This window comes from Poromitra crassiceps (assembly GCF_964638095.1).
Source record: "Poromitra crassiceps genome assembly, chromosome: 20".
Lineage (NCBI taxonomy): Eukaryota > Metazoa > Chordata > Actinopteri > Beryciformes > Melamphaidae > Poromitra > Poromitra crassiceps.
In genome coordinates this window covers 12,348,891-12,363,890 of record NC_139637.1, presented here as the reverse complement: position 1 = coordinate 12,363,890, position 15,000 = coordinate 12,348,891, and the positions used below count along the sequence as shown (strand labels likewise).

Genomic DNA, 15,000 nt, shown 5'->3' with positions numbered 1-15,000 from the left:
GTGTATTGCTGAAGGAGCCGTTGCCGCGGTGATAGGAAACTGTCGTTGTGATTTATGCACACCGCCCTCTCAGGAAATTATACTTCTGAGACCTGCTGTTCATGTTTCTTTTTTTAAGATGTTTCTATTAAAGCAAAATACCCCCCCAAAAAAAACTAAACTACTTTGATCATCGATTAAACGTTTTGAGTACACTTTTAAGAGAAAAGGTCAAAATGATCTGATTCCAGCTTCTTAAATGGGAATATTTTCTGGTTTCTTTACTCCTGTATGACAGTAAACTGATAGTATCTTTGAGTTGTGGACAAAACAAGACATTTGAGGGCGTCATCTTGGACTTTTGGAAACACTGATCGTCATTTGCTGCTACCATTTTCTGACATTTTTTTAGACCAAACAACTAATCGATTAATCGAGAAAATAAACGACAGATTAATCAATTGTGAAAATAATCGTTAATTGCAGCCCTAGTGTAAGGATGGTAGTAAGGCCAGAAAAGAGTCCCATATTTTTCTCACACAGCACGGTCGGCGTTCATATTTCTGACACTTAATACCTGTGGAAAATCCCCTGGAATCCTCAGTCACAGCAGCCTGTGTGAGCACAGTGAGGAAACACAGGCGTCTGCGCAGACAGCACAGTGAGGAAACACAGGCGTCTGCGCAGACAGCACAGTGAGGAAACACAGGCGTCTGCGGGACAGCGGGAGAGACGGTGGCCCTCAGGGACAGTGTTGTCACCAATTAGTCAGTGGCCTTAGGCGATCCTGTAGAAGCAGAGGTTGTGGGACAAAGTGGCAAACGTGCACTGGATATCTCCCAGCACTGCAATGCATTCGCTTAGTGAATGTAGCAGTGAAGATCTCCCAGCACTGTGATGTGTTAGCTTAGTGAAGGTACCAGTGTAGATCTCCCAGCACTGTGATGTGTTAGCTTAGTGAAGGTAGCAGTGAAGATCTCCCAGCACTGTGATGTGTTAGCTTTGTGAAGGTACCAGTGAAGATCACCCAGCACTGCGATGCGTTAGGGCTAATGTACACCGCATCCGGAACAGACGCGGTACGGCTCCGGTATGCCTGCGAACAGACCCACACGCATGTCATCTGTCTGACGTATGCGGGATCCGACAAAAATATAACGGGTGCATACAATTTTCCGTACCGCATGTATCGCCCACCTATTAACATGGGCGGAAGTCAATCCGGCAGTTTTACCGGATCCGCAACGCAGCCGTAACGCATCTGGTGTACGCCGTTGCCTGTTAGCTTTGTGAAGGTATAGCAGTGAAGACAGACCTGAGCGTGGGGAGAGATTCCAGCAGACCTGGCCTCCATCCAACACTGGACTGCTGAGGTTCACCAGCTCATGCTTTACCTGTGCCGAGTGTCTCTGCACGCTTTGACAGCTCCTCTGCTCTGCTCATAATGAAGCTATCATCTCATGTTCTGTCAAAAGGCCACGTTTGACATTTCACACCGGCGGATTCTTCTTTTGCGGCGCATTCCAGCGCGTTTATAAGTCTAGACTGAAGAAAGCCAGCAGCTCCATGTTTGGGCCTCTGCCAACTTGTTGTGGTCGAGCCAAGCGGGCCTCTGTTTGGCAGCAGGTAGCGGCGCTGCCTGCTCCTCACAGCCAGGTATTTGTGTGCGCTGCCTGCTCCTCACAGCCAGGTATTTGTGTGCGCTGCCTGCTCCTCACAGCCAGGTATTTGTGTGCTCTGCCTGCTCCTCACAGCCAGGTATTTGTGTGCGCTGCCTGCTCCTCACAGCCAGGTATTTGTGTGCTCTGCCTGCTCCTCACAGCCAGGTATTTGTGTGCTCTGCCTGCTCCTCACAGCCAGGTATTTGTGTGCGCTGCCTGCTCCTCACAGCCAGGTATTTGTGTGCTCTGCCTGCTCCTCACGGCCAGGTATTTGTGTGCTCTGCCTGCTCCTCACAGCCAGGTATTTGTGTGCGCTGCCTGCTCCTCACAGCCAGGTATTTGTGTGCTCTGCCTGCTCGTCACAGCCAGGTATTTGTGTGCGCTGCCTGCTCCTCACAGCCAGGTATTTGTGTGCGCTGCCTGCTCCTCACGGCCAGGTATTTGTGTGCTCTGCCTGCTCCTCACAGCCAGGTATTTGTGTGCTCTGCCTGCTCCTCACAGCCAGGTATTTGTGTGCGCTGCCTGCTCCTCACGGCCAGGTATTTGTGTGCTCTGCCTGCTCCTCGCAGCCAGGTATTTGTGTGCGCTGCCTGCTCGTCACAGCCAGGTATTTGTGTGCTCTGCCTGCTCGTCACAGCCAGGTATTTGTGTGCGCTGCCTGCTCCTCACAGCCAGGTATTTGTGTGCTCTGCCTGCTCCTCACAGCCAGGTATTTGTGTGCGCTGCCTGCTCCTCACGGCCAGGTATTTGTGTGCTCTGCCTGCTCCTCGCAGCCAGGTATTTGTGTGCGCTGCCTGCTCGTCACAGCCAGGTATTTGTGTGCTCTGCCTGCTCGTCACAGCCAGGTATTTGTGTGCGCTGCCTGCTTGTCACAGCCAGGTATTTGTGTGCTCCTCCTTGGTCACTTTCCACACTGCAGTGGGATTGCTTATGTGCAGCGACTTGTTTGGCGTGTTTCTGTGAGTGTTTTCAGCGCTAGCGGAGAGATTTGATGGGGATTAGCGGCTAGAGACAGACGTGGATTTACGACTCAAATCTTTCCCGGTGCCACACACTGATAGACGTGGAGCTCAGTCTTTTAACTATAGGTGTCGTCATGCCTCTGTCCTGTCTTTCCTATACGCCCACAACAAACAGCTAATTGAGCGGATTAAGCACAGAACATGATCGCTAGTAGATACATGTAACATTGTTTATTTACTAAATTGCTTGAATACTGTACTATGTACATTGGGCAAAAAAGAAGGAAAAAAATGAATCTGAGCCATTTAGTCTGGTAGTACATAAAATCTTGTTTTAGGAAGAATAAATTAACAAAAAATATCTGTGCTGTTAAAATTTAGTCTTGACATGATCTTAATATGATTGGAGTGATTTGAAACAAAAGAAAAGTGAAATTATCGCAGCCAGTGGCAGATTTTTCCCTCCACTTGTTTGAATGGAAACAGGAGTTTTAGATTAATGCGAGACGTTGGGCAAGTGTAGAAAAACTCAAAGCAAGGAAACAAGTCAAAGACTTACAGCTTAATTGGCTTAATTGAATACAGAAACACTCACACACGCATTTAAAGTGGAACATATCAGGGTTGACGTTTTTGTTCTTCTGGGGATCATTTCAGTGTCGGACAAGCACCAGTTCAAGAACGAGCAGGTGTTGTACCGCTTCCGCTACGACGACGGCACCTACAAGGCCCGCAGCGAGATGGAGGACATCATGTCGAAGGTACGTCGTGCGTCCGTGCCTGCTTGTGTGTGTGTGTGTGTGTGTAGGGATGGCATATCGGTATCGGGATATCTGTATCGGGTGCCGATATGACATAATTCACATATCGGATATCGGACTGACATCGCTGATCCACATTCCGATCCAGTCTCCATTCATAGCTGCACTGGACCATAAACCCACCATAACATAACATGAAACAGTGCTAGTAAGTAGGAGTAGAGGGGTGTTTAATTGTCGCTTATTTGTTGAAATGTTATCTTAATAATTTTGAGTGGATCAATTGTTTTGTAAATATCTAATGACCTTTATTAATTGTTTAATTGCATATTGTGGAATATTATGAGCCAGGTAACTAATGCTATGAGATCATTGATGACCAAACCAAAGACTAACTGATGTCACAGTAGGAGGCAGCTACTATGGAGGCTGCAGCTCATTGGGAGAGTTGCCAAGAGCTCTGATATCGGTATCAGTATCGGTATCGGCAGATATCCAAATTCAGGTATCGGAATCGGATCGGAACTGGAAAAATGTGGATCGGTGCATCTGTGTGTGTGTGTGTGTGTGTGTGTGTGTGTGTGTGTGTGTGTGTGTGTGTGTGTGTGTGCGTGTGAGGGTGAGGGTGAGTGAAGATAAAAACAGAATGATCAGTTTCTCCAAAGAATTTGCTGAACAAATTGAATTTGCAAGGCATGAAATCTACCGGATTATTATTGAATTTAACCTTCAACTTGATACACACATCTGGCAACTTAGGGAGAGCAACTATTCAATCCGTCTCTGAGCGCCGCACGGTGCTTCTGCTACTGGTCTTCACTCCTCACTAGCTGAGGTTTTGTTCTCTCATCTCTGCACTTTCACCAGCTCCGTTTCCATTGGGAACATGTCGAAAAAAATTAAGCTCTTTGATGTTGGATTTAACCTTTTCTCATTTGCCTTTCCTCAGTCCCTGACGTGTGTCTCAGAGAGCTCAATCTGAAGGAAGTTGAAATTAAAGTGATGTTAATTTCAATGATTATTCCATACAGTTTTGCACCGCAATCCATTGTTAACAGGTCAGCGTATAAGCATGACAAAGTCAAAAAAAAATATATGCAATGCAAATACAGTCTCTGCAGGTGCATGGATTCCTTTTCCATGACAACAAAATGTAGAAACTGATTCTTTGAGGTGTGTTATTTTGGCCTGGGCCCTAGATCAACATTCTGGAGCCTTTACTCGCTCCATTCCTTCCTACCTTCTCCTCGTATGACGTCAACGCACTCTTCAAATAATGAATCGGTCCAAATAAAACTCAAAAGCAAAGAGCGCACGTGGAGGCTATATCATAGCCTCGGGTTAACTCCTCTCACCACCTCCTGTCCTGAAGCCACGCTGGTACTTGTTGACTCAAGGCGTGTGCCGTGTCGGGGCTGCGCTCCGTGACTCAACCGCCCCGTCTGCCTTTCTCCCTCCAGGGTGTCCGACTCTACTGCCGCCTGCACAGCCTCCACGCGCCTGTCATCAAGTAAGTAGCCCCGCCCCCCCCTCTCTCTCATGTTAACGCCCCCCCTCTCCCCTCCCCCCAATGTTAACACCACCCCTCTCTCCAGGTGCATGGACATACATATTCATACAGTCGGTCCACGCCAAGCGTTTTTTTTTTTTTTTTTTTAACACGACTGAACAAATAGCAGCGCAGCCAGGAGTAACACCTCTCCTCTCCAACCTGGCAACCTGGCCCGGCTCTATCTAATCCGTTCGCTGTCGGTTCTGGTGGACTGGAGACTGAGGTTCACGGGGTACCAGGTTCTCATGACTGGAGGTTTATTGGGAGGCTGTGATGATGCCATGCACTCGTCTCTCCATCTCTGCATTGTTATTTATGGGCTATGTGTTTGTGATTTCTGCTTTGGTACATTTCTCTCTCTCTCTCTCTCTCTCTCTCCGTCTCACACACTTTCTGTCTTACCTACACACATTCTCATGAACATAAATGTATATATACATACACAGCATCCCCCTAACTGCTCAACCCACCATACCTTGCTAGATAAACCCCAGCGCTTCATCGCTCCTCAGGCGTCTCTCAGGAGTCACCTCCAGCACCAGCCGTCCCACAGCGGAGCAGAGGTTGCGCTAGTCAGGCCTTTACACACGCATGCACACACACACACACACACACACACACACACACACACACACACACACACACACACACGCATGCACACACACATGTTCTCTGTGTCTCTCTACCTCCCTCATCTCTCTATCTCTGCCTCCATCTCTAGCCCACTGATTGAAGTGGCTGGGTTGATATTGGCGCAAACAAAGAGCGTTTGGTGTGGGGAGAAATCCCATTAATACACAAAGCCACACCCCCCCCGCCTGCCAGCCAAATATTATTATGTCATATTGCCACGGTTATTATCCTTTTTTATCTGTCAGTAAATTGCCATTGTACGCTGCAACCATTAATTATGCTATTTGTTTGATGGATGTATTGCATTTTAATTAGTCTGAATGTTCTTGATGAATCCTAAAGAATCATAAATTAGATTCTACTTTATTGAATTTGGTTGAGTGATGAGGTGTCACACACCATATCAAGTCCAAACCGTATTTATAAACGGGCAAAACAGCCGAGGGCCCAGACTCAACCCTTGGGGAACGCCACATATGAGTTATATTTGAGAGGATAATTCATTCCCTACAACAGAAAATGATCGTTTGAGTGAAAAGTCCCGATAGCAACTCCCTTTTTTAAAGGTTCAGAACGTTGGTAGCTCTAAGGAAGGCAATCTCTATTCTGCGGCACGCTCTAAAACCTAACTTGAGTTCTTAAAGAGGGAAGTTTTCTTTTTTTTTTATAGTAATGCTCAATCCGATAACCCAAAAAGGATATTAAAGTAGGAAGAATATTACGGTTAAAAGTTTAAAAATATTGTGTTTAGTATGTGGTAATGGCAGCTGATCCAAGTTTGATCAAAATTGGTTTTGGCTCTCCTGTAAAACCTCCCGTAACACTCTACACCAGAGTGTGGCCCGCGGGCGCCCCCTGTGTGGACCACGATGGAATTGCATTTTTTTTTTTTTTTTTAACAGTGCACCTGAACGCAACATGCAATATACCTGCTGAATAAGTGTCCAAATGCTCATGTCATTCTGGCCAATACTACACTTCTGTTATAGCATTTCAGTCTGGAATATGGAATATCTTTCAATAATCTATGATTTAGCTGCTAAATTGTCAAATACTGCCTAACTATCCGGTGTGCACAACATTATCAGACTAAACTCCGGCTGACACCCCAAAAACCTACAATCCGCCACAGAAAAATGTATATTGTTTGTTTATTAACCGGCCCCTGGCCTTCTATCATTTCACGAAAGTGGCCCCCGGGCAAAGCAAGTTGAGTATCCCTGCTCTACACTCACACGTCCCAATCCCTCGTTATATGGTCTGAAAGTTCTCCTCAAGCCAAGGTAGGGCTGCACACTAGAATGTCTTTATCTTTATAAGGTGTAGCCCTTTTTGCTACTTATCTGACCTTTGGCTTCAGGTGTGAATGTAGCACTAGTTTACCGTGTGGGTGGTACAGAGTCAGTCAGCGTCTTACTCACCGCGCTGAGACGGTAGAGCAAACAGAAGCTGCCGTTCTGTTCAGCACGGCACGTTAACGCCCGTCATGTGTCACACATCCAACCACACGTGTCTCTGCAGCATTTCCTGTTTGACACCATTACGGTACTTCCCCCTACAGCTTGGTGGTCAGTTGGTGGATGTTTAGTTCAAATCTCACACGATTAAAGAATCAGGAATTTTGATTGTGATTAGGACCCTCAACTGTCTTGGGTGATGGGTCAGATATCTCTATTTTATGACTTTGGGGTGGGAACGTTTAAGGAACTGAAATCGGAGGGCTTCTTTTGTCTGCTTACCTATGAAATCTCATTTTTTCGTACACAAATGCAACACAGAAGCCTTTTTGGCCTCGGGTCCGTGTCGACAGACGCCCGCTCGCCACAAACGCGTCACGCTTTCTATTCGACACGGGGTCGCGTGCGAAGGCGCTGACTCTTGTGTTTTTCCACATGTACCGTGCACGTGTCACATGACTATGAGGACGACCGCAAACTCTTCCTGTTGTTCCTTCCAGGGACAGAGATTACCATTTGAAGACCTTTAAGTCTGTGGTGCCGGCGGGCAAACTGGTGGACTGGCTCCTCTTGCAGGTAAAATGGATCTCTGCTGTGCTTTCACCAAATACCCACATGTTGTACCGATGAAGTGACACACACAAGGTACCGAGGATGTAACCGATTACTTCTGCTCTCGTTACAGTAATTGAGTCACTTCTTTTGTGTAAATTATATATATATATATATATATATATATATATATATATATATATATCTGTGTGTGTGTGTGTGTGTGTGTGTGTGTGTGTGACTTTTTTTGCACAAATCATCTTCTAATTGAAGAAGATATGTTGGTATTTTTCCACCCTTGCAAAGCCCCCATTGTTTCATGATTACATTTGATATATATCTCTCTCTATCTCTCTCTCTCTCTGTCTCTCTATCTCTCTCTGTCTCTCTCTCTCTCTCTGTCTGTCACTCTCTCTCTCTCTCTCTCTCTCTCTGTCTCTCTCTATCTCTCTCTCTCTCTGTCTCTCTCTCTCTCTGTCTCTCTCTCTCTCTCTGTCTCTCTCTCTCTCTCTCTGTCTCTCTCTCTCTCTCTCTCTGTCTCTCTCTGTCTGTCTGTCTCTCTCTCTCTCCCTCTCTGTCTCTCTCTCTGTCTCTCTCTCTCATTAATTCCTCTACTCTTTCTTCCATGTTGTCTAATCCTTGCTGCCGTGCGTTCACACATGCTGCCTCTAATACAATACTGTATATATTTGATATGAATATCATGTGTATAGATAATAATAATAAGTGTTAGGCATGTAGGCTCACGCATCACACACACACACACACACACACACGGTGCTGCTCTGTGCTGTGTGTGTGTGTGTGTGTGTGTGTGTGTGTGTGTGAAGATGTAAAGGAGCTGTGTGACTGAGCGCGTGCGTCATCCTCTCTGGTTTCCCAGGGCGACTGCTCGACCCGCGAGGACGCCGTGACGCTGGGGGTGGGCCTCTGCAACAACGGCTTCATGCACCACGGTCAGCTACCCCCTCTCTCTCTCTCTCTCACACACACACACACACACACACACACACACACACACACACACACACACACACACACACACACACACGAGTACACAGATGGTTAGAGGACATGCAGACAAAGACACAAACACACAAACAATCCAGTTGATGCTCTTCTCCAGAGTGACGTGAGTGAGGGTAGGGTGTGTAGTTCAAGGATGCTCGCGTGTGATCAAACCTGTCACTTTGGAGGCCGCGCGCCGACACCCCGGGCTACGCCATAGGCTGTAATACAAATATGGACGTAGCCACTGGCCATTGGTTTACTTTGTGGACGTCTTGACCCTCGCCATCTCTCTTTTCTTAAGGCAGTCCGTGATCAGCGCGCTGCCCGATCACTGGACAGGCGACGACACACGTTGACCCGTTTTGGAACAGCGCCGCACGCTGGCACGATGCTCCTAAAAGCAAAATGCTTATTGTTTTGAATGATTTGACATCTTCTATTACTGTCAACGCCAGTATTGTTGTATTGTAATAATATGCCGTAAAGGTTTATTGAGATTTTGGGGAGAGCAGGGGGGAAAATAAATAAATAAATGGTAGGGGAAACACTGCAGTTGTCATGAACGGTGAAATTAGCTACCGTATAGAGACCTTTTTATTTTTTTGTACCAGGGTTTTGGCTGTAAAGTCGGGCATTTGAACAATAGGAGTGAATGGGGAATGGCTCCCTTTTGCAGCCGGCGTCAGGTGGCCATTCGAGCAACTTGCAGTTTCGGGTACTTCCGCGTCGGCCTCACTTTTCTGAACCGAAGGTTGGGGCTTGGGTAAGGGTTCAGCCAGCGTGTGGTCGAAGGACTCTGGCATGTTGCGGCGATGATCAAACCCGTCACTTGCTGGGCCACGCTGACACCCCGGGCTACGCTCACAATGTTGCGCGCTCTCCTGTCTGTTTCTCATTACTTCCCCCTTTTGTTTTTCATAATATTCTCCCTCCTGCGACGGCTCCGGGTTGAAATGACCTTAAAGCTATTTGTTGTTTTTCTTGCTCATTCCTATTCCCTGGCCGTCTCTTTCTCTACGCTCCCTGACTCCCTCAGTGTGCATTCCACCACATTAGCCCCTCCTTCAGCTCCCCTCTCCACCACAAATATTCAATGTGTTATTATTATTATTATGATGTCATTTCTTCTCAGGTCGAAGCGCGGCCGCGTATTCATTGCAGCTGAGTCGCAGTAACCCCGCTGACCACAGGGCGGTAGGGTGCGGAGTGGGTTTTGGTTTCCAGCGCAGCGTGTTGTTGAGCATAAACAGCATTATCGTTGTACCCTAGCCGGAGGTGTTTGGCTTTGCTACACGGCTGTCTGGGTCAGGTCAACCCAGCTTTGACCACGGCTTCACAGACAGCTCCTGATCACCTCGTGTGGAGGGAGGGCAGAGTGACAGCACTGTCCTCCTGTCCTGCTGCTATAACATAAGGATTGGGCTCATCATCGTTATTGACTTTGTGCAAAACCATTTGAATGAGTGTAGCCTGTGCTGAAATACAGTCGTATCGAGGTGACATTAGAGCTGCAATGATTAATCGATCAGTTGTCGACTATTCAATTAATCCTCAATTATTTTGATAATCTATTAATCGGTTTGAGCGACGTTAAGATGGCGACGTTCACAATGCCAAACTTGAGGCTTCATATCAGGATTCCAGAAACTAATGGGTTGTCATGCTGGCTACGTCCATATTTTGATCGTCTATTGGGCAGGGTGCTTGAGGGAGTCGTGTGTGTGTGTGTGTGTGTGTGTGTGTGTGTGTGTGTACGTGTCTGTGTGTGTGTGTGTGTGTCTGTGTGTGTGTGTGTGTGTGCGTTTGCGTGTGTGTGTGTGTGTGTGTGTGTGTGTGTGTGTGTGCGCGCGCCCGCGCTGGAGCAGGGGAGTTTCCGGAGGTGTACTCCCTCCAGTTGAATAGGTGGTATTAAAGTATTATATGGCCACAGCCCCCCTGACTCAGAGGAAATAACTTCAGGTCGGCCTTCGTTTAAGTTGGCGTAAAGCCAGAGGGAGTGTGTGTGTGTGTGTGTGTGTGTGTGCGTGTGTGCGTGTGTGTGTGTGTGTGTGTGTCTGTCTGTGCGTGTGTGTGCGTGTGTGTGTGTGTGTGTGTGTGTGAGAGAGTGTGTGTGTGTGTAATCATTTTTGCTACGGGTTTTGTTCAACTGAGGGGGCCAGATGCTCTCCAAATCTCTAAACAGCTGGGTATCTTTGCCAACGCCTGTAAAACACCACACATCACTCCACCGTGCATGATGCTGCTGGAGTGATGTGTGGTGTTTTTTACACTGCATGATGGCATGACGTGTGTGATGTTTTACAGTGTATATTGCGTTATTGAATTAATTCTATCTGGAGATAAGCGCCATCGTCTTCCCATTAGGGGAATCGATTTCTTTTTTTTTTTCTTTCTTTTTTGGACTAGGTTTGGGTGGAATTTGTTCCTCCTCGCCCCACTCCATTGCACAGCCGACTAACGTGAGGTGGAGCTTCATATAGTCTCTAGTTTTCTGGCTGGGCACGGGCCTTTGTGCCAACAAAACTGTTTTAAACATGGGGAATTCACACCTGACATGTTTGTTTACTTGGCCACAGCGCTAGTGTCTGATATTCTCACTACACAGCGGCATCTCCATTATAGCTGGCCGAGAACGCGCAACGTTATTACCAGACCAGAGTAAAAAAAAAAATATATATATATATACTGTATTATTATTATTATTATTATTATGACGCTATCGATAATCGATAATTGATCGTTAATTTTCTCGAATTTCGATTATGGAAATTGTTCAAAATGAACATCCCTACTTCCCATCCCTGCTGGTCTTTATGAGAGAAGATAAAGATCCAGAGAGAGAGAGATGCAGTGTGTTTTGGTTCCTCCAAGAACACTGACGTGACTGGAGAGGTGTCCACAATGTGCTCCACACCTGTTGGAGCTGCCCCATGTGTGAGAGCGGAGACTGAGCGATGGGATTTACACACACTCAGACACACACACACACACACACACACACACACACTCAGACACAGACACACACACACACACACACACACACGTGGCTTTGATGTGTTGAACACACACACGCGCAGTTCCTTCCACGTCCTCCAGAGAGCCTTTGCTAGCCCCGGCCTACAGCCCAGATGGGATTTGGTGCTCCAGATGTCCTCGCTACCGTCATTAGCGAACGAGCTAATTAACCGTTTGCGTGAAGACGCCCGCGCACGAATCACCGTCTTCTCTCAACTCCCACTCGCGGCTCACTGCGCTTCTTTGAAGTTGCGAGCGACCTGCGAGCGGTTGTGCCGGGTGCCAAGTGTCAAAACACTTAACACCACGAGGCTCTGCTCAATTTTCCAATTTTGTCAGTGCAACCGCAACGAAACCCGCCGCTCCTTCTAAAGCCGGCGTGTATCTTCCGTTTGTTGATGCAAACTACCATCTGTTTTTCATGCGTTTTCATCCATTTGCCAACACGGCACATAAAAGCTCCAGGTTGAACCTGGGGTTTCGTTATCGGACGAGTAGCCGAGCCCGGTCGCCACACTTCCACGTCCCCAAATTGACCCCAGTTGCGGTGGTTCGTTTCATGAGCGTGAAAGTTGCGTTCCGTGCGCGGGCGCAGAACAGCGAACCGTGACCGAACCATCTAGACAACACACGGGCGAGGATACACTCCAGGCGTAGTTGATGACGCAAGTGTACCGTTCCGTTCTCGAACGCGGAAGACATGTTGTCCAGCGGGGGAGCGGGGGGGGGGGGGGGGGGGGCAATCATACCCGGGGCACGGAGCGGAAGCAATTGTTCCGAGTGAGAAAGCCCCCTTAGTCCCTCTGATTGTGTTGCACTTCTCCCAGCATCACGTCTCCTTGCTTCAGCAACCATCAGCTGAGAAGATGGGTATCTATTCTAGAGCATTAAGAACAATGCAGCGAGCTCAGATGAATGTGTCTGTCTGATGTCGGTATGCACGCAGACGTCAAATTGACTTTGTTCTCTGAAATACGATAGAGGAACGGATAACGGACGTCGAGCTGCTAGCTGTTCAATCATAATAAACACATTTTGTGATCTTACAAGGCGTTTCTAGGGACCTGTGCTGGACAGATATTTTACAGACATTTCAGGATATTTAAATCCACTTTTTGAAGGGGGCGACGACACGGAATCATTCGCCGGGCTGATCATGCCAAGCCACAGTCGTTATTTTACTCAATAAATGTGTTTCCATCGCTGTACGTGCTGCCGCAGTATTTCCTTTGACAAAGATACTTCTCCGCCTCAAGCAAGCGTGCAAAACACTTCTGCGGTTTAGCTTCTCAGCCATGTTCCTTTGATAGGTGGAACATGATATTTGGCTATCATCAGCTAGTCTCTGATGATCTTGTATCCGCTTCCCCTCCTTCCTTCCTCAGTCCTGGAGAAGAGCGAGTTCAAGGACGAGTCGCAGTTCTTCCGCTTCTACGCCGACGAGGAGATGGAGGGAACCAGCACCAAGAGCAAGCAGCTCCAACGCCAGGACTTCAAACTCATCGAGAACATCCTGGCCAAGTCCCTGGTGGTGAGCTGGACCACACACACACACACGCACACACATGCACACACACACACACACACACACACACGTACACTCTGTAACACTCTTGCACACAAACCAATGCACAACAATGCTAATAATACTGTGATTCGATAATATTCCATAATGATTCACTCGACTGTTTGCCGGCTAATTGAACTGGCAACTGCTATCTCCCCCACTCTAATCTGTTTGGACCTGCGTGTGCGTTCTTTCTGATCTCCACACAAACACAGCAGCCCTCTTCCTGTGAGAGTCTCCCCGTCCTCCTGCCTTGAAGACTATAAACACCTTCTGAGTTTGCTCTGATCAATGCGCGTCTTAACGGGCATTGTCTTAACGGGCGTTGTCTTAACGGGCGTTGTCTTAACGGGCGTTGTCTTAACGGGCGTTGTCTTAACGGGCGTTGTCTTAACGGGCGTTGTCTTAACGGGCGTTGTCTTAACGGGCGTTGTCTTAACGGGCGTTGTCTTAACGGGCGTTGTCTTAACGGGCGTTGTCTTAACGGGCGTTGTCTTAACGGGCGTTGTCTTAACGGGCGTTGTCTTAACGGGCGTTGTCTTAACGGGCGTTGTCTTAACGGGCGTTGTCTTAACGGGCGTTGTCTTAACGGGCGTTGTCTTAACGGGCGTTGTCTTGGCGGAAAGGGAATCAGCTGTAACGACTGTGACAGAGATCCCCCTGTGCTGCAGATAAGACGAGCATCCTGGGAAGCTGATGAGAGCTGATTGGTCATTACCGCTGTGGGCGGATCACCGCGTTGTGCTCATGCTCAGTTCGCTCCGTTTCATACGATGGTGACTCGGGCTCGTTATCCGTACTCGATATCTTTGAGGCGGTGGTTCTCAAATTGGGGTCCTTGAGGGGGTCCCCAGCCAAAAGGGGGGTCATTTATTTTCGCTCTAATTCCATTCATAAGTAACACAATGACTATTTTGGTCATGGGTTTGATACACTTTCTGTAATAAATACATCTAAAAGCATCAATCTTATTATATGGGGGTCCGTGGGACAAAATCCTATCAAATGGGGGTCCGTGGTCTAATTTGTGTCAGTTTAGGGGTCCTTCATGTGAAATTTTTTGAAAAAACCCACTGCTTTATGGGTACTCGTATTGGTACTTGTATTGTAATTTTTTAAGCGATACTCATCACTAATGGTGACATCTGTTTGAATAATTTGATCCACGCCTAGTAAAAATGATACACACTCTGAGCCCTGTTTTAGTTTTATTTGTGTGTACTGACTCTTTCATTGAGTGCACTAACCTGCAGCTTAGGTCCCTTGTGAAAATGCAGAGCCTAATTAAAATCACCATGAGACAGGATCTCCTCCTCTCCTCCCTCTAAGATGCCTTTTTCTCTGCGGCGATGCACCAGGCCCCGCAGCTCTCAGGCATGACTGATGATGACATGTGACAACAGGTGCAGAGTAGTGTCCTCCAGAGAGAGAGTGGCCTCAGCAGAGGACCAAAATGCGAGACTCATTAGCCAATGAACAGCCAGGAATGGGTCTCGCGCTACTTTTGCATGCTAAAATAAAGCTGATAATGTACAATTTGATTCAAGGGGGGAAAAACCCTTTCAGAGTACAACACAAACTGTCTATTTTGCTGCAACTCGACAGTGCTGCTTAATCCAGGACCTTACTTCCTGGAACTCTTGAGAGTAAAAAAACTGGTCCATTGGAGTGAATGGAGATGTCGGGACTCTTCTATCTACACGGCTCTGGTGCAGGGAGACAGGGAGTGCAAAGGTCAAACCGCCCAAAAAGGAAAGAGACCCAGGTTAGAAACAGCTAAGAAAATGTGGGGTGGCAATGTGCCAAAAAGTGAGCCGTTTGCGATGCATCAAAAAGTTGCCTGCCGCCGT

The 15,000-nt window shown here is 47.5% G+C and overlaps 1 protein-coding gene across 5 annotated transcripts in view; it reads left to right on the top strand.

The window, feature by feature from the left end:
• The window catches only part of prex1 (phosphatidylinositol-3,4,5-trisphosphate-dependent Rac exchange factor 1), a 172,876-nt gene that overhangs the window by 87,408 nt on the left and 70,468 nt on the right, over positions 1–15,000 (top strand). For all 5 annotated transcript variants that reach the window (XM_083657098.1, XM_083657095.1, XM_083657096.1 and 2 more), the window contains 5 exons: positions 3,260–3,363; positions 4,824–4,873; positions 7,506–7,581; positions 8,441–8,513; positions 12,969–13,114. In XM_083657098.1, coding sequence (XP_083513224.1) covers positions 3,260–3,363; positions 4,824–4,873; positions 7,506–7,581; positions 8,441–8,513; positions 12,969–13,114 — 449 coding nt within the window. The remainder of the gene's footprint in view (positions 1–3,259; positions 3,364–4,823; positions 4,874–7,505; positions 7,582–8,440; positions 8,514–12,968; positions 13,115–15,000) is intronic.